This window comes from Chinchilla lanigera, unplaced genomic scaffold, assembly GCF_000276665.1.
Source record: "Chinchilla lanigera isolate Chin_1 unplaced genomic scaffold, ChiLan1.0 scaffold00067, whole genome shotgun sequence".
Classification (NCBI taxonomy): Eukaryota; Metazoa; Chordata; class Mammalia; order Rodentia; family Chinchillidae; genus Chinchilla; species Chinchilla lanigera.
In genome coordinates, this window is record NW_004955468.1 from 7,980,436 (window position 1) to 8,000,284 (window position 19,849).

A 19,849-nucleotide genomic window follows, 5' to 3' on the forward strand; every position below is an offset into this window, starting at 1 on the left:
GGTATCCCCACACGTAGCGTTTGGAAGAGGACGATCCACTGGGGGGCACTAGGAGTGGCAGGGAAGTGGCAAGATTCGGGAGTGTGGGGATATACAGTATTTCAGGTGGGAGGAATGGTTAACCGTGTCAAAGGGACAGAGGCTGAAATGGAAACTATCAACTTTGGAAAAATACATCAAATGAGAATCCTGCATTGAGGGGTGGAGGCAAAAGCAATGTAATTATGTTTCATTTTATCCTGCCTCACCCCACTCTGCCCACCTACCCCTCCCAGTCCTACCTGGTCCTCATCTGTTCTGTCTCACCTGACCCGTATCATACCTTGATCCGTGATGCCATCAATATATGGGTGAGTTCCTGTGTCCTCCTCTATCTTCCTCTCTTTTCACCCCTTCCTCATCCAGCTCAATATGACGGACCAGGAGAGAAAACCTTTTCTATAGGGTGTATGCAGGGGCAGGTCTTTGCTCCTGAGATGTGCCTTTTACAGCCAAGGAGTATTGTCTTCTTGGGGCAAAGTGAGGGACATGGAATGGTGAACCCCACTTGAGGCCTCTCCTTTGGGCAGCTCTGACACTTCTCTGTGTGCAGCTCATGTCTGTGCCTGTCTGCTTAGCACTGCTCGTCCTTCACAGCTCAAGAAAAATTACCAAGAATGTTATTGACTCTAATTTCAATTTGTCTAGCACTCTCGTTAATGATGTCTATTTAAGGCATCCATTAAAGACCCATGAGGTTAATTAAACGGACAATTCAATACGGTTCTATTAGAACCCCCTCTATTAAATTAATATTATAGACATTTAACAGATGTCTTAATGAGGCATTATAGCTAAGAAATGCAAACTAAATTAATGCTAAAGCCATTGTCCAGAAAGCAAGCTTTTTACCGTAATTTATGGCTTTGGAGGACTGTTCATGTTTACTCTGCAGAACTTGAGAGATCAGTCATTGGATGACCTTTTCCAGCATCCAGAAAATACTGACCCAAGTCTCAAATCTTAAATCACAGTCCAGATGTCAGAGGTGGAAGGGATGTTAGATATTATCTCAGATAAACACACAGCTCTCTGTGTTCCACCCTGGAGTCTGATTTAGTAGGTCCAAGGTGCAGGAAAGGACCTGGCTAGTTTGGACACGTACGCTGCTGATTCTGATACGGAAGTCCCAAGATCCCACTCCAAGAAAACTAGTTAAATGGGCCCACTTGATAGATGGGGACATTGAGGTCCTAAGACATTAGACATGGTGAATCAATCGTTGGATTTCCACATCCTGGCTCATGAGTTTGAACTTTTTGTAGCATTTCCTGACTTCCCTCTTCTTCCATTGATGAGTTGGTGAGAACTCCAACTATCTCCATGGGGTTGAGACCGGCAGCACATCCCCTTCCCACTTCTCCTGCCTGGTACAAACCTTCCTCTGATTTCCTGGGTCCTCCATGATGACTCTGCAGGCTCCTGCCCTGAACCTGGGAGACTGCTCTGCATATGCCAGTTGCCTAGATCCTGGGCCACCTCCTCCCAAGGAGTCCCACCCACATGTATATACATCTCCTCCTCCAGCCAGACTGCCTAGTGGCCCCAATGGGAGGGAGAGGGAGGTTGAGTTCAGCTGTGTGCAAAAATAAAAGAGCCTAGCAATCCTGGACCTACATTCCTACATAAGCAAGTCACGGAATCCAGTGGAAACGGGAACTAAGCATTGGGCTGGTTGAACTGGCTAGTGGTCCAAGCACTCCAACTTTTGGGCTGTGAAGTCCAAATGAGTGTCTGAGGACAGGGGCCAGGGTGGTATTGGAATCTTCCTGGGAAGTACAACCAGTGTCCCGGTTCGGAAAACTTCATGGTGAAATCGAAAGATTTGTGTACACAACCCCTCCAGTCTCCTGCCAATTCATATATTGAGCCTAACCTCCAATATGAGTAAGTTGTACTTGGAGGTAGAGATTTAAGGAGATAATCAAGGTTAAAGGGGGTCATAGGGTATGGTCCTAACCTGATACAATCAGGGTCCTTATAAAAGGGACAAAGGCATCTCTGTCCTTGCACAGAGAGGTCACACAGTGACCATCCAGAGAGGTGGTAGAAGTCAGAAGAGGCCCCATTAGTATCCAACTCTGACAGCGGCATCACCTTAGACTTCTGGTTTCCAGAACTACTGTGAAAGAGTAACACTTGTCTAAGCCCCAGTCTGGTGTTTACTCACGGAGGCCTGAGCAGACTTCTACAAGGGCCATGGTCCACGCACACTGCCCTCACCTTCCCCTCCAGGTGCTCTGTCCTTTCCTGGAGGCTCTGGCTTATACCCTGTGAGCTCTGTGCTGCAGCTAAATCCTCCAGTCGGCCCTGGCAGCTGGAAAGGTGCCCTTGGGCCTGATCAGAGAGCAGTGGGCCCCTGGGCTGACATCTCCCAGCCCTGCAGCCTCTTCTGTCTTATTCTGAGGTGTTAATCACTCCTTCTCCATGGGCCTCTGTGGCACAGTGTCTGGGGCACGCATTTCTCTGGTGCACGGTTTACACAAGGCTGATTTAGCTATGTTGTACACGTGGCTGTATGTCCAAGGCTTCAGCTACAATAAAATACTGCTTTCTTGGTGAAGACAGATCGGACCACCTAGTACCACAGTACTCTCCATGGTGATCTCAGCCCACAACCTGTGGGGACTGGGCCACTCCTGATCTATCCCCCTGCTCTGTGTGGCAGTTAGCACGGCAACATCAGGACTGGAGCCCTGCTGGCCCGGCGCTCCTCTGCCTGAGAGGTTGGTGTGGAGACAAAAGAGCGTTCTGCTAAGGGGCCCGCGCAGCGGCAGCTCGTGGTGGGTGAGCGTTCTCACTAAGCCTCCTCTGGGAAGGGAGAGAAGCCTACAAATTACACAGCCACTCACACAGAAACTTGAGTCTGCGCCAAATGAAAAACAGATTTCACATGGCAAGCGGTACCAACAACTTTTCTGGAAAGCAACTGTGTATTTACACAACATTTGATGCCTTTTACACTGCGGAGGGTGGGTATGGGCGGGATGCTCAGGAAGTTATAGCACCTATGCTGCTACAAATGCGCATTTCAGATGCTCAGAACTGAAGATACTGTATACTGAAGACACAGGTTTTCTTAGACCAGGTGGGAAAGGAAGTCTCTTTTGTACTTTAGCACAGGCTCTTTCTCATCCCTGCAGCCCCTCTGAGTGAAAAGCCCAGTGCTGGAGCCAGACTACTGGTTCAAATCCTGGCCCTTTCTCAGGCAGTGAGGCCTTAGGTGTGGGATCACAAAACGGCCACACCAAAGGGTGCAGCGGTCAGGCGGGCTTCCAATGCTCTAGTTGGTGCTGGGACTTAAGCCGTCTCCTGGCCCACGTGGGCTTCACCACAGTTGGCAACGATGGTGTTAATGGTGAAGAGCATCTGGGTGGCCTCAGCAACATCCCAGTGAGCAGGGGATGGAGGGCCCAGCTGCTGGGCTGGTCCACGTGGGGCTCGGGTGCACTCTGCGCTTTTCCAATGTGGAGTCTGAGGACAAACTACTGAGAAAGCCAGGTCTGCCACTGCTGCTTCTCCTGGCCCCAAGAAAAGGGACACGATTTGCCATCTGTCACCTGGAGCGACACCTTGTTGGTCAGCATACACTGGCTCTTGAAAGGCACGGGTGACTGGTCCTTCTGGCTGTGTTTCTGACCTATGCAGCTTTCCTAATAGCTCTGGAAGGCTGGTCTCCCACTCTGTTCTCAACCCTGGCTTCAGCCTGCATGCCCTGACGCCACACAGGACCTTGTCAGGTGGTCTTACAGACAGGCGGGCTAGAGTCAGGCTGAAAAGCCAGGTTTCTCGGCAGGAAGAACAGATCTAAGATATCAAAATGTGCCATGTCTGGGGAGTTTGCATTCTGGGGTCAGACTGTGGAAAGAGACACAGTGGCCATACCTCTAGAGCTGACAGTCAGGAGGGAGAGCGTGTATAGGTTAGTCTACCTGTACTGGGTTAACAACCACTAAGCACATGCAGGCCTGGTGTTCTGCCTCTGTGGTCCAGCACAATTCTAACTGCTCAAATGAATGAATGCTAAGTCACTTAGCAATTTCATCATTCCCTCGTGATGGACTTTTCTGCAACAGCAAATGAACCTCATTTAGCTGTTCGGGGGCAGGCATGCTTGAAAGTGTGTCACAGATACATTCTACCGCTGCACAGGGCAGCCGCTCACAGCGTGGGTAAGTAAAAAGCATGCTCTTGGGGCTCTCCTTTTTCAACCCAGCGCGACTAGGAATAGTCCCTTTATTTGTAGTCTACATGTGCATTTTGTAAGTGCACAAATGACTGATTTTTCCTAGAACATTCAGAAAACTCAGAAGAGTACAAAAAAGAAATAACCTAATAGTCCTGCTCTTCAAGTCAACCAGGATTAATCCTGGTGTGTATTCTGCCAGTCTTGTTTCTCCATAGAACATTCCAAAAATGAAGGTCACATCTTCTTGTGTTATTCAATGTCCTTGGCTTTGATTGCCATTGGCTGGAGTTGTGTATAACTAGAATCTTGTCACTGAAGCGTGGGTACTTAGGGTATTTCCAGTTTTCAAGTGGAATAAACAATTGTCTTAGGTGGCAAAGAAATCACAGATCAATTGTTCCCTTTCCTTTGAACTTCTTGGCAGATCTCTCACTTGACCGAAGCTGGAATTTGCTCCCATAGATGTAGGAAATAAAGTCATCGATTTCTACAGCAAACACACAATTTAACTTGGGGATAACTAGAGAAAAAAATGGAGAAAAAGAATGAGGACAAATCCAGGTACTAAGTTAATTTCTATGTAGAATATTATTCATAAAACAAGCTATCAGGAAATGGGGAGCCTACAGAGATGGTAGCACAGAATTACTTGTGGTTACTCTGCCTGAAGGCCAATTGTTTCACATTCTAAATATAACACCTCATTTTCTGGGTCAAAAGCTATGAAACAAACTCCCAGAACCAGAGGTTCCCAGAAGTACCAAAGAAACAGGTTCTCCCACATAACTTGCAGTTGGGCTCTTGGCCTGATGCTCTGTGGGGAACTTTCACACCACTTTCTGAGGCTTATGACGTGAGCAGAATATAAGGAAAATGGAAGAAAGCAGCAAGACAAACCAAGCTCCAAAATTAAAGAATGAAGACTAGGGTGTAGTTCAGTTGTAGAACATGCGCCATGCATGAGACCCTAGGTTTGATCCCAAGCACCATCCCCCCGGGAGGGTGGTGGTGTTCTTAAACCCTCTAGCTCTGTTAAAAGCCTCTGGATTTGTGTGCAAGATGGGATACAGAGATGATGACCAGATGACTCAAAGTGTCTGCTTGAACAATGCAAGCTGTGATGGAACCCAAGATGTGAGCATGGAGCGCAGTTCTCAGAACTCCAGGGTCAGGCACTACTTTGGTTTCTTCTCTGTTATGTTTAGTTATACTCCTTTTGGAAGCAGCAACCTTTGGCAGGTGGAAGGCCCAATCCTGAGGCCCAAAGAGACCCAGTTCTCTGAGGCCTGGGCAAGCAGTTCTCCCCCTGACTGTTCTGTCTGGAGCTGCAGGCTCTGTTCCCAAGTGCCTCCTGGGAGAGCCCAGTGGCCAGGGCTGGTCTCAGCAGGCTTGGATCATAGAGTCAGTAAGTATCTGCAAAGCTGGGCATGGTGATGCATGCCGGCAATCCCAGTGCTCAGGAGGCTGAAGGATGAGAACTACTGCAAGTTCTACTACTGCAAGAACTACTGCAAATGAGGCCAACCAGAGCTACATAGTGAGTTTAAGGCAAACCTGGAATATACAGCAAGACCTTATTTCAACCCTCCTCAAAAAAATCTGAAACAGGGCCTGGGGATTTAGCTCAGTGGCACAGCGCCTGCCCACCAAGCACAAGGTCATGAGTTCAATCCCTGGTACCGGGAAAAAAAACACACAAAAAAACCCCCCGAAACATAAAATACAAAAACCAGACAAAACAAAACAGTGAGTATCTGTCATCTATCTTGACTTTGGAGCCTCAAGAAAAGAAATAACGCAGCAGCTGGGGAGGCCAGCCCATGACGCCTCCCAGAGACATGGCTACTTACCTTTTAGGCGATCTTCTTTGGTGATAATTTTGAAAACATGCTTTGTCTCCTGTAGAAGGATTCCGGTTACACCCACATATGAGGGGCATTTGGACTTTGTGACTGCAAAAGAGAAAGGCAGCTGAAGGCTCAGGCCTCTGTGGTCATGGGAGAGCCAGAGACAGGCAGTCTTAGGGGCTGGGGACATTGGCCCCACCTTCTGAGCTAGCAGAAGCAGAAAGAAATTCCTCCACAGCTGGGGAATGACCAAGCCATGGGGCTTTGCAGTATCTGGGCTGTTCTTACAGCTGTGCTCTGGACGTCCTGTGATTACTGGGATTGTAGGCAGTGGTTTGGAGACGAGGTTACACATCTGTTACGCACCTCCAAGCCCACAGACTGGCTGCTCTGAAGGAACCCAGTGTCACCTGCAGGTCTGACTGAACATCTGTCCATCATGAGTTACCTGAAGCCTCCTGACCTCTGGCTAGAACGGGAATCGGGCTGTAGAGGTACCCAGCAGACAGTGATGTGAGAAGATCCATAGTCACAGGCAGCAAGCCCTTCCTCTGCCATGAGCCCTGCCCTTGATGAAGTCAACAGACATTCCCTAGGTGTCTACTACCTGCTGGCATTGTCCTAAGAAGGGGCTGGGGGCACAGTACTGCATGAAGACAGTCCTGGATCCTACTCTCATGGAGCTGTGTTCTACCAGGAGAGGGGCAATGTGTGCCAAACCACGGACAACCACATTTTCTGACAGTGGGTGAGTGCTGTGAAGAAAGTAAGGGCAGAGTAAGGAGGGTGGACAGGTAGTGACAGTAAACTCTGAGGAAGTGACATCTGAGAAGAGACCTGAATAACGAGTCACTGTGTGAACAAACAGAACTCTGGGCAGAGGGAAGGTAAATGCCAAGATTCTGAGGCAAGGCGAAGCCTGGTGTGCGAGAAGCAAAAAGGTGGCCAGTGTGGCTACGCTGCTGCCCAAGGGTGCCGAAGAGGCCTTTTAGACCTTAGGCAGAATTTCATTTTAATAGGATGGAAAACTGTCAGAAGGCTTAAAGGCGAGAAGGGACATGATCTCATCTGTCATAAAACCTTTATTCTGGTTGTCTGGTTTGGGTTGGGGAAAACACAGCAGATAGGAAAGGGTCAGGTGTCTTCTGAAGAAATCCAGGGAAGATGATGCTTTAGATTTGGGTACTAGGATGTGCTAATAGATTAGAGGTGGGGATTAGGAAAGAAGAAACATTCAGATTTTTGGTCTGGACAAACAATGTAAAGAAATGGAAAATGCTGGCTGGGAAGCTGCTTTGAGGGAGACCAAGAGTTCTGTTTTGGATATATAAAGTCTGAGATGCCTACAGGACTTCCAGGTGGTCATATGCGTGGTCAGTTAGGTGAATGAGCCTGGCACTCAGGAGATGGGTTGACACTGGAGATGTTAGAGAGCTGTAAATCATAGCTGGCACTGAAAACCAGGGGACTGGATGACAGAGATTGTGCTCAAGACTCCCATCCAAGGGCAAGTGTCAGCAAACTGTGTGCAGAAGGCTCACAAAGACCATTACAGTGTGTCCATCAGAGAGCAGAATAGGCTGAATGGCTGGGGCCATCTTTAGCCCTCAGTGCTGATAATCTGGAGAGACCTTGAGAAACCTGCATGGGAAGCCACAGCACTCCAAGGTGGTTGGAGAGCACATAATTCCCAGTAGGCAGCATCTATGGCCCCTTTCAGCTTGAAGAAGCTATAGAAGACAGAGATCTCCACTCCCTCAGTATCCCATAAAGGGTTAGGGGAATGGATGTCTCTCAGCGAGAAATAAGACAGGAGATTAGGACGTGGCAAATCTGCCTGGGGAAGTAGGCATGACCTGTTAATTACAAGATCCTGGAACACATGCACAGAACAGTTTCCAAAGCCCTGTATGTGGACTTCTCATGAGAACTTAAGTAGGTTTTCAATAGGCTGGCTTACACCTGACTTCAGCCTGAGGCACAGGATCTCAGCACAGCCTCTCAGGACCCATATGTAGAAGTTCTTGTGAGTTCTGTCAAGATACGGACAGCATAAAAGGACACAGATGCTATGAAGAACTTGGTATCACGGCTTTCCTCATGACAGCCTGCCCTGTGTCCTCCAGGATGTACTCTGCTTTTTGTATCTTGCTTTTTCCTCTTTTACTCGGCCCAAGCTTGCTCTGCAGAGCCAGTTTTTCCTGCGCTCTTCACTTTTACTTTTTCAAATAAACTTTGCTACTGTTTTTAAAAAAAGAAACCCACATGGCAAGGGACATCATGTCTAATACTGTAACACAAGTGCTATATTGCCCCTGAGTGATAGTGCTCTTACCCAAATTACCTGAAATAATAGCACCATGAAGATCCGCCTTTAACAGCTTGGCTTGAATCATCTGTGGCTGCCTATGAGGTAAACAGAAGCCCTAATTTATACCATGACGGGGAGTTCTGAACGAAGCAAACAGGTCTACAAACTTCCGTAGCCAGGCAACGCTGATGGCTGGCTCCTAAGGCAGCATTTACAGTGATCCTAAAACTTGGATCTACCCCAATGGGCAAGCTTCAGAAACAGAACTCACGTGTCTGGCTTGAGGCCATTGCACAGGTCCCGGATGTACTGTTTCCAGAGTTCATGAAGAGGGAGAAAAAGACTGTATCTGTGACAAAGCCAAAAACAGGTACAAAGTCAGGCAACACTGGCTTGGCACTGCAACATCCACAGAGTCCAGAGCTTGTCTTGATGCCAAGAATGATAAGCTGAGAAAGATGGGAATGGGTGTAAATCCTACTTCCACTGCCAGTAATCTGACTAAAACCTAGGACCTTCACCCCTGTAACCTCAGTTTCTTCAACAGTGGATCCTTCTTGGAGCTATATTTCTGCTAATAAAAAGGAGGAGTGGCCCTTCTCTGCCTTGTGTTTCTTCCTGCTAGCCAGATGTGCCCTTGACAGCTGGGGCTCAGGGCTTAAGGAATAGCTTAAAGCGGTGATATGATGCGTGCATCCCGGACATCTGTGGGTCTGCCTTCCTCACAAATCCAGGCTGCTGTTCACGTGGACTTTTGTTCATGAGCAAGAAATGAATTTAAACCACTGACATGGTGAGGTTTTATGTTACATGAAACTGAACTTAAGCCCTCTGTCTGCAGGATCTGCTGGCTGGCATGTTGATCTTTATTAAGTAACAGGTCTGTCTGGAAGGTAAGCAAGCAGACTCTGGGGAGGAAGCAGGTGATAGGACCACAGAGGTTTTCCTTTGGGACAGTTACCACCTATTTTGGTCCCTTATGGGGAATGCATTTACACAAAGTCCTCGCGTAGAGAAACAAGAACCCAAGCTCAAGCCCCATATAAGCTACCTGAGACACCCTCAACAGGCAAGTGCTGCTTTCTGTGTCCATGGTCCTGCTGATTTTGTGAGAGGTGTCACCAACAAAGTGACATATTTTGTCTTCTGGAATGTGGGAGGCTATTTTGCCTACTGATTTCTAGGAAAAGTCTATAAACAGTCCCACAACATGCAAACTCAGACTGTTGCCAACGAGGGTGGAGTGTCAGTCAAAGGGAGGAAAATGTCCTCCCACAAGCGTGCTGCATTCCTTTTAGAAACTTCCGAAATGTGTAGGCAGCATCTTTCCTTGGCAATAAAACCCCAGTGGGTGATTCTGTCTAGTGATATTAAAAGCTATATATATATGCATATATATGTACATCAGTTCTTTTTTTCAGTCTGAGAAAACTAAAAGAAAAATAGCCTGTTGCCATGGGCAACAGACTCACTTATGCCATGGTCTTATTAGTTAGGCTAGGATAGGCGCCAAATAATAAGAATCCTTAGTCTCATCATGCCTTGCTACTGAAAGCAAACCCAAACACAAGAGGAATTGGTAAAGGAAGGCTGCCCTCTTGTGGCAGAGGACGGAGAGGCTCCCTACTAATCCACTGGGCTACCCCAGATCAGGAAGAGTAAGGGGCTATGGCACAGAAAGGCAGGACTTACCTCTGTTGCTCTGGTTTAATGTCAAAGAGCCGCAGGTCCCTCCTCTCCCTGGCAGAGAGGCCTTTGGATTTCTTTCTCTTCTCCTTCCGCTTCTGGCGAGTGAAGTACTCCAAAATAACGGCCTTGCGCTGCAACTGGTTCTCACAGGCCTGCTGGCTCATGCGGGGCAGGCTCCGCCTCAGGAAAGCGCTCACAAAGGCCTCCGCCCGCTGGGCTCCCAGCTGCTGCACAGTAATAGGGTGATGCAGTGCTTACTGCTCTGGTCTGGGCCGCCAGGACCCCAGGCACTCCCTCCCACCTGCTACTTCTGAGAGCCAGTCTTCACCGTTCCATCTGTCTACCTATCCAGCTCACACAATCGCCCATCTGTCAAGTGTGTGTCACCTACAGCCTCCAACATGTGAATGTCACCTCCATATGCTGGCCTATGACCATGTCTCACAATGGCCACATCACTGACTTCCTGCCTTACCTCTCTGAGGTTGTTCTGCTGAGGCCTGAAAGCCTTATATTTAGAAGACTTCCCTCATCCTTGGCAGAAAGCTTGAGAATGTATAACATAGACATTTAAGGAGTCATGACCCCAAGAAGGCAGACCTGGAGTAGAATCAAATTATGGCTGTGAGGGAAAGGATCCTAATATGAGGGAAATAGTAAACCAGGTGGTTAGGGTGGGCCAAGCCTGGGAGGAGGGATTCTGACAGAGCCCTTATCATAATCCCTTTTACTTGGGTTCTCAGAGCTGTGGGCAGTGTGGCCTTTCTCTGAGAGGTCTGCTTCTGTACTGCTTGGAAAAAGAATCAAGTGCATCTCAGGCCCTTCGCTACTCTAACACGGTGCAGCAGCGCCAAGGTACTGTGATAAACACAGGCTCTGAGAGAAGACTTCCGGGCATAATAATGATCCTATTTGTGTGTCTTGAAAAGACCTCAAGTGTCATTACTTCTCAAGATGGAGTTCCAGCAATCTGCTCCTCATATGGCATTGGCTGCCCTGCCCTCTCATGTACCCCTTCTTGGCTGGGCCATTTGAGCACCAGGTAGACTGCAACTGACAGCCTGAAGTTAATGCGTCCACAGTGATGAGACCTCCTGCATGGCAGAGAAGCAAGGGAATGAAAAGATATGATATGCATAATATCTGAGGGACCTCCCAGAAGAGACGGCAGAACTATGCCTGTTTTAATGTAGGATCATGAGATGTTAACTCATGATAACTCATGATGTTAACTCATGTTAACTCATGTAGGATCATGAGATGTTAAAAATGAATTCATCATTATCACTATAAGAGAACAGTTATTTAATTTTTTCAAATAGCTAAGGGGTCTTTTTCACAGAGAAGCAAAATAAAGGTATTTTGATTTTAAAACCTCGACTTTAAGGTAATACTCTCATTGTGAGCCACAAGTGGAGCTTATGGCCAAATGACAGAACATAATCTGCGAGCTCCACTTAAGAAATGTGATCTGTGTGCCTTGGTCAGGAGGGAAGGGGGCATAGTGAGAAGGTCAAATGATGGTGCTAGTAAGAGCAGGTTTCAGGTGGCCTTGACCTAGTATCCCTACACAGTGAGAGATGACAAAATCAAGGAGTCCAAGTTTATCTAACCTGACTTTGAGACCACAGGAAAGCAGGCTGCATCTGGGAACTTAGTACAACACAGACCTCGATGGAGCCTAAGAGGTTTACTGGGAAAATGAGGAGTACGGCAGGGTAAAGGACAGCTAAACCGGTATTACAGGCTTAGGAGTCACTAAACCATCTCTGCCAGCACCTTTGTTGCTCCTAGACTTCCTGCTGAGGACTGTACCTGAACATCATACTCTTTTGCTTCCTTCTGAGAAAAAGTACGGTAGATCACACCTAGGGGATTAAAAGAAAGGAAAAGAAATGATTAATCACTATTGAGTATGGCTATAAGACCCAAGGCTTTTCTAACTACAAAAATAAGTATGCTTACTCAGAGGTAGAAGATGGGGCTGGTACGAAAAAGCAAAGCTTCAATGCTTTCTTGAGTGCCTGTTTTTTTTTTTTCTTTTTCTTTTGGCGGTGCTGGGGATCAAATCCAGGGCCTCAAGCAAGCCAAACAAGCGTTCTATCGCTGAGCTACGTACTCAATCCTTTTGGATGCCTCGTAACCAGACACACTCTGGCCATGTCTATGCTGGCAGTTCTAAAGGTGGCTTAAAAAGAATGCTTCTCAAATTTGAATGTGTTTTAAGAGATCTTATTAAACCACACGACTTTGGTCCCTGTGCCCAGATCTTGAATTTCTAAGAAATTCCTAGATGCTATTGCTGGTAAATGGATCATATTTAAAGTTGTTGTAGTTTAAAACACCGTAAATTAGAAGCTTGAGCAATTACACTAAGTCCAATGCAGTAACTCATTTAAAAGTTAGGTAGAAAAAAAAGGTGTACAGCTGTCTAAGATAAAGACAGCTAGAAATACATTTTGCTAACTGTGAAGGTTTTAAAAAGGTTTTTCAAGCTGGGTATAGTGGCGTCTGCCTGTAATCCCAGTATTCTGTGAAGCTGAAGCACAAGGATTTTTTTTTTTTTTTTGGTTTTTCTCCGGTACCGGGAACCGAACTCACGACCTCGCGCTTGCCAGGCAGGCGCTTTTGCCACTGAGCTAAATCCCCAGCCCCTGAAGCACAAGGATTATAAATTCAAGCCCAGCCTGGGCAACTTAGTGACTGTGAGACTCTATCTAAAAACAACAAAAAAAGCTGAGGATGTAGCTCATTCCAAAGGCCTGGGGTTCACCTCACACTATCATAGAAAAAACAATCCAAGATTTTTCATATGTTACTATCCATTGCAATTAGAACATATATAATTGGTGGTTCCTGAACTGAAAAAAATACAGAAGGTCTTCTTCAGACTCTAAATGTATATAACGATCAATGTAGTAGTAAGCTTCAAAGACATCCACACTCCTGCTTTTTAAGTTAATTTGTCTGAAGAAAAGTGGCACTGAAGATGCGACAGGGATATGAATGGCGTAAGAATGGGACAAAGGCTTGGTTTAAGAACCAAATGATTTGAAAATTTAGTTCACACTACACTCTGTAAATTTTGTCCCAGCTTTCTTGTGATTCTGAGTACATGTCTGACAAGCAAACTACAGTGGTGACAAGTTTCATATACAGAGTTAAGTTGTTTCTCACATGGAAGATGGGGGTTAAAATCTGTTTGTTGAGAGAAATTTACAGCGCCTGCAACCCCAGGAATAATTTCCTCTGTCACAGATGCCTAACATCGGACTTGGAAGTATTTGTGCAACAGTACCCATATAACAGTTATTGAACATTCACTTCTTGTCAGGGAGTTGATTGAAAGCTACATATATTTCTCATGACACTTCTTAAAAAATCCTTTGCAGTAGGCAGGCTTACTTATACACATGAGAAAGTTACACTTACATATGCTGAGACACTTAACTTGATCTTACAGGGCAGGGAATAGAAATCAAAAGTCCTGACGCACCCAGTCTGCATAGTGTCTACACTCCCTTGGCCCTGGCTTGGCACATCTCGTCTCTGCCCTATTCAAAAGCCTTGGGTTAGTGATATTCCCCAGCAACTCCTGTAAGTTTATACAAAGGGTGGAAAACTAGGCGGCAGAGGAGGGCAGGGCCTTGACCGAGGTTACCCAGGGACGTAGTGGCCAGGTCTGGCCAAGGCTTGGGCCGTCATCCTCTAGTACCACACTGCGCAGCCCCCAGGAAAGCTTGTCCAGTCCCCTGCCATCAATACCTAGCTCAGCGACGGAGTCAGCGGACACTCTGGGTGTTTCTTTCATGTAACATGTAACAATTCCCGCACAGTTCTATTAAGACTCTGCAGCGACTGGTAGCCCTGACTCACTATCCATCAGCATCAGGTCAACCCTCGGCATCCCCACTCCAACTCCGCGCCCTCCCTTACTCGTCATGGTGGGTCCGCTTCCGGCGCGCCCCGATGATGTTTCCTTCGCGCGTCCCGCAGTCTGTCCGCCTTTCTTTGCTCAGCTGCTCTCCGCCACCAGAGTCTTTCTCGTCAACTTTCGTTTGGGAGCCTGCCGTGGAGGCGCACGCCTCTTACCCCAGTTTACTGTGCGATCCAGGAGGGTCAGAATTCAAGCCCAGCCCGGGCAATACAGATTTAGCGGGACCCTATCTCAAAAATAAGTAGAAAGGGCTGGGGATGTAGCTCTGCGAAGCCCTGGGTCCAATCCTCAGTGTTACAGGAAAAAAAGCTTCCCGCTAGAAAGGCTCCTCATCCCAAGACAGTGGGGTATGTAGAGTCAAGACGCGCTCGTACTCCCTGGCAGAGAGGTGCAAAACCTCGGGAGCTCGGAGCTGGCGCGGAGCGTGACGTCACCGGCGCGCGCCGACCTAGGGTTGCGCATGCGCCTTGGGGGCGCTCTCCGCGGGCGCAGGAGGCGCGGGTGGAGTTGTAGTGGTGGGTTTCATGCGATCTTTTCCGTTTTTTTTTTTTTTTCCCCTTCCACCAATGCTCTGGCTGGAACGCAGAGCCTTGTGCAGGTTAAGCTCAGCTCTTTATTTACTGAGTCAGGTTCTCCTTCAGTCGCCCAGGCTGGATTCTTGTGCGATCCTCTCGCCTGAACTGTCCGATAACTAGCGTGCGCCAACCCGGCGGGCTAGCTTGCGTCTTTGTAGGCGGAGCAGTAGGGCTGGGGTTGGGTATGTGAAATAGTACACTGGTGAAGACCTTGGGTATAGCGAGGCGAGCAGACTTGGAAAGGTACACAGGGAGGTGGGGACCAGGGAGGGCGGAAATGGGACAGAAGTGGGTGGTGGCTGCGGGGGTAATGAGGTCTGTGGGTTCTCTAGTCGTAGTCCTTGAAGGTCGGCAGAGGCAGCTTCCTGGCGGTGAAGTTAGGATAGCTGTTAGGACAGTTTTGTTTCTGCTACGCTCCGGTTCTGTGACCTTACTTAGGGCATCTCCTGTCCCTGGGTCCTGCCCGTTTGCTATCTGTAAATAGAGTGAGGTCGGCCTTGTTGGTCTTAGGAAGCATTCTTAAGGCTCAGAATATCAGTTTCTGTCAGTACGATAGAAGGCAAAGAAGGGATTCTCTTCGTTGTGGCGATGTCCAAGTGTGCCAGGAAGGCCTGGCTCAGACCCAGCGTCTGGGTGCAGAATGTGTCGCTTAGTTTCTGCTGAGTGCCGAGACTAGGCTGGGGGCTTGGGTGGGAGAGAAAAGCAGCATGGTCCCTGCATTCATAAGTCACTGGTTCTCAACTTTGAGTACCATGTAAACATCTTTTACAGGGAGGAAAAATTCTCAGCGAACCCTGGAAGTATGCCCACTGATGCTAGTTTGAGAAACATTGGCTTAAGGATTCTTTGTTGACCTTTTGGCATTTTGATCTTAAGCCTAAGAGTGCAAGCTCTGAAATTCAGTGAGTTTGAATGCATTTACTTTCTATGTAGGTTACGTGATATCAGTATGAAGACACAGCAGTTAAACCAAAGTGTTGCTCCGCAGATACCTGTGGGTAGTTAAGGATCTACAAGACTGAGTGCAAGGAAGTGCTCTTGGGGACTGATACCATGTCAGCTACCAAATATGAGCTTTATTTTTATTATTTCTAATTGTTGAATAAAAATTGTAAATATTTATGGTGTATGTGTTTTGAAATATGTGCATATTGTACAATGGCTATGTCAAGCTCACTGACACAAATTACCTTCTGTACTTAACCATCTTTTTTGTGACGAGAACATTTAAAACCAATGATTTTTAAATATTAAAAATGTAGCTATTAACTATATTAATGGTTTAAATATAATATTTTAAATATTAAATATTTTAATTTTTATTTAAAAAATAAATATATATTTTAAATATAATATTTTCAATATATACTATTTAAATATATACTATTATAAATATAATACTGTAATATTTTAAATATTAAAAATATAGTTATTAACTATAGTCACCATGTTGTATGATAGATGACAAGTGAGAATCCCTCCATTTTTTGGTTGTTTTGAGGATCAAACCCAGGACCTCACCCATGTGAAGCACGTGTTCTACCACTGTGTGACAACCTTGACAAATGCAAACTTTACAATAGCACCAAACAGCAGAAGACGAAGGAGGCAATTTGGAGATAGAAACTCAAGGGGGACTTTGTTATTATGTTGTTTTTTTTTTCCCCAGTACTGGGAATTGAACTCATGACCTTGTGCTTGCCAGGCAGGCGCTGTGCCGCTGAACTAAATCCCCAGCCCGACTTTGTGATTATGGAGCCGTGGGAAAGGCAGATGTCTGTTCTGAGTTTTTATTAGGACTTTAACTTTATATTGACCCTTCTTGAATATCTAGGGCAGCTCTGAATGTCTGCTGGTTTTCTCTACAGTTCCCAGATTGTGGTGGGCTGTACTAACAGAGCTGCAGTTACTCCATAGTTTCCTCCTGACTATAGTATTTTAAAAAAGCAAAACCATTTTATTAGCCTCAGAAGATAATTGCGTTTGTATGGAGAGAGATACTCTTAAGGATATTTGTGACTGTAGAATAGCAAAACTTTGGAAATAGTTCAGTATTTGACAGTGGCAGACTAAGCAAATGTACTAGTTTCTTAGGTAGATTAATTAAATGCGTTATGATCAATCACAGAGTAAGCTTGCAAAATTCAAGCTTAAAAATAAAGGACTCCTTGTCCTTTATTCTTATTTAGTAGGTGGGTCCCTCAAATCTGTATTTTTAAAAGGCATTTTCAGGTGTGGCGTATTTACATTCCATTTCCAGTGGAATATCATGAAGCATTAAATTGTGCAACTTTTTTTTTTTTTTTTTTGAGACAGAGTCTTGCTATGTAGTACAGGCTGGTCTTGAACTTGCTTATGTCGCCCAGAGTGGCCTCAAACACATGGTGATTCTCCTATCTCAGCCTCCTGAGTGCTGGGATTACAGGCGTGTGCCACCAAGCTCAGCCTAAATTGTGCAATGTTTAAAATGGTTACAAAATATTAATGAAACCAAATATATAAAGAAAAACAAATAGAAAGATTTATACAAATGCACTGAAAGTTTTTGTAGCAAGAAATTCTTTTCTATTTTCTGAATTGCATTTGGGATAAACAAGGCTTTAACTTTTGTCTTTTATAAATCCATAAATGCTAAGCTTTCTTTTTATGAAATTAGTGTGTATGTGGGTCTCACTGTGTTGCTAAAGCTGGTCTCTAATTCCTGGGCTCAAGGAATCCTGCTGTCACACAGCCTTCCAAGTAGCTGGGACTGCATTTTGCTGTATTTGCACAGGTTTCTCTTGACTGCTGCTTTAAGATATTGCAGCAGTTGCTTTAAGACACTGAGGCAGTTATGTTGCCTACTCAAGAAACATTTTATGTATTAATTCAAAAAGATTAAGCGTCAGCTATTAGGTTAATGCATATCTTAAAATCAGGTCACCCAGTGTACATAAATACTGCATCTATTTATCTAATATTCCCCAACAATACAGCAGGAATTTTTTTTTCTGAAGCCTCTTTCCTCCACTTTTGGATTAAAGAAAACATTTCTAGTAGCATTTCCTATTACTTTAAGAAAGGTACCACCAAGCCTGCGATAACAATGTGGAGGGCTTTGTTTTCAGTGAAAGTTGGAATCCAAGTTAAAAAAGTCTGCTCTGTTACTTTTTATATATGTACATATATATGTAAGTACATAAATATATACATCTACATAAGTATGTGTGCATATATATGCATAGTTTAATTGATTATACGTGCTGTGTTCAAGAGGGGTAAAGTGTGCATTTTCACACAAGAAGGCCTTGTCTATAACACAGGTTGTTAATAGTGCAGGTTGGGTATCCTTTATCAGAAGTGTTTGGGACCAGATGTATTTTAGATTTTGGAGATTTTTGGATTTGGAGATGCACAGATTTTAGTGGTCAGACATCCCTAATCTGAAAATTCACAGTCTGAAATGCTCTGAAATCCAAAACCCCCATAAAACCCTTCAGGTCTCAGAACATTTGAGATTCTGAATTAGGGATGCTCCCGTACCTGTTTTGTAGAGGGCTTGGTGTACATGGTGAGGTGCATGTTAGACCTGGCTGGCAGGGACCGTGCTTTGGAGATGGTAGCCATCATTATGGATGTCCTCACCGAGATGGAGATGAGTCTCAGAGGTGCAAGGTGTGGATCCTGGTCCCAGTCTAGAGTATTGACAAGGGGGACAGTGGGCAGGGGCGAACCAGGATGCAGTGATGCTGGTGATCAAGCATGCTCAGGTTTAATAGAGAAAAACACCTGGGCTAACAATGGACTCCCTCGACTTCTGGGGCCTCACATGGGGTAGGCAAGTAAGTACTCTACCACTGAGCAACACCCTCAGCTCAGCGTTGGACATTTCTACCAGGCCAACCCTTTCTACAGAGTAACGGTACTTTGGCTACAGGAATCACAGGACTGATGCTTACAGGAGGACCTCATATGCATTCTTTCTGGGCAAGAGGCTACCCTGGTAACTTACAAAAGTCTGTTTAACCATGTGGAATTCTGAACAGTGGGGGCCATAACATGAACGGCCCCAGAGTCATTTTCTGAAATCCAGCTCCCCAGTCTTCAAGCTCCAGAAGTCACACTTCAAGGCTACTTTGACCCCAGTTTCCCAAACACAACTATCGTAGGTTTTTTCAGTTTCCTGAACCTTCACTCTGTAAGCTGAACCCGCAGAGAGAAGCTTGGTTTGGGTTTTCCTTGGGCGGGGGTGTCAGATGAACAGGAGGCTCTTTGTGGAAATGAAGTGGGTTGATGGGTGGCTCCTGAGGCCTTGGGAGAACTGCGGTCAGTGCTGCGGGCTGCACGTGTTTGTGTACTTTTCTCTCACTTGTGATCTATGTATTTACATACGGAGGAGTCCGTTATCTTCTAAAATATAGGAAAGTAGAGGAAAGGAGCTGAAATACAGTCATTTCCCTGGAATTGGGACAGGCCTGGAAAGCAAGTAAGTCTGCTTTTGCCCTATTTGAATTCCAAAGCCCAGCTGGAGGTATGGGATACACATCTTCCCCTTTAAGATATTTGACTAGAGGGGCCTGAAACTATTTAAACCTAATTCAGAGAAGAGATGGGCCCCTCTGTATGGCTGCCTGAGAGAGGAAAAGGTGTACCCTTTCTGGGAGATGGAGATAGTTTTTAGTCTCCTCTAGTCTTTTTAGTTCTTTAATGTACAACAGCCAGCTTAAAATATAAAATCATATCTATATCTATCATCTATATCTCCCATAGAGGCAGGGAACTGTGACCTATATTGCTAGAAAAGAACAGTCCCTTGAACAACAGATGACCCAGATGTTTGAATTGGAAGCCATGGCCTTTGAAATGATAAATACATCAAATAATTTAGAGGAAAAGATGGACCCAATGCACCGGTGAACAGAGGAGGACTTTCAGCTGAGACATGGAAATTCTAGAGCTGAAAAACGCTCGCTGTTCTCTGTGATGGTAAATGCCTACCTGTGCAACTCCTGAGACTACATCCCCAGCCCACATACTTTCTTCTTAGTCATCTGTGCCTTAGTCACTTCCTTGTTGCTGAGACACGGTACTCAGCACCCTCAAAGTAAAGGAGGAAAGGTTTATTTTGGCTCGTGTTTACGGTCCATGGTTGGTTGGTGTCTTGGTTACTTTTCTCTTGTTGCTGGGACAAAATACCTGATGCCCAAAATGAAGAAAGGACATATTTATTTCGCTTACAGTTTGTGGAGGTTTCAGTCCATACTTGGCAGGTTACAAGGCAGA

The 19,849-nt window shown here is 45.8% G+C and overlaps 1 protein-coding gene and 1 long non-coding RNA gene across 5 annotated transcripts; one reads left to right on the forward strand and one right to left on the reverse strand.

The window, feature by feature from the left end:
• Window positions 1-2,958: 2,958 nt before the first annotated feature.
• On the reverse strand, window positions 2,959-14,428 carry Pop4 (POP4 homolog, ribonuclease P/MRP subunit). Of its 4 annotated transcripts, none has more exons than XM_005400113.1 (7): window positions 13,841-14,001; window positions 11,891-11,943; window positions 10,079-10,299; window positions 8,658-8,735; window positions 8,420-8,481; window positions 6,079-6,180; window positions 2,959-4,748 (listed from the first exon to the last, which is right to left on the reverse strand). In XM_005400113.1, the coding sequence occupies exons 1-7, from the start codon at window positions 13,884-13,886 to the stop codon at window positions 4,612-4,614; spliced, it is 699 nt and encodes a 232-aa protein (XP_005400170.1). In that variant the 5' UTR covers window positions 13,887-14,001; the 3' UTR covers window positions 2,959-4,611. The 4 variants fall into 4 exon arrangements, with proteins under 4 accessions (XP_005400170.1, XP_005400169.1, XP_005400172.1 ...); XM_005400112.1 differs by having other exon boundaries at window positions 10,079-10,302; XM_005400115.2 differs by lacking the exon at window positions 13,841-14,001 and adding an exon at window positions 14,012-14,428 and having other exon boundaries at window positions 4,238-4,748.
• Window positions 14,429-14,511: 83 nt separating this feature from the next.
• On the forward strand, window positions 14,512-15,707 carry LOC106150234. Its single transcript, XR_001236931.1, has 2 exons — window positions 14,512-14,830; window positions 15,521-15,707. It is a non-coding gene; the product is annotated as an uncharacterized LOC106150234 (long non-coding RNA).
• The last annotated feature ends 4,142 nt before the right edge of the window (window positions 15,708-19,849 follow it).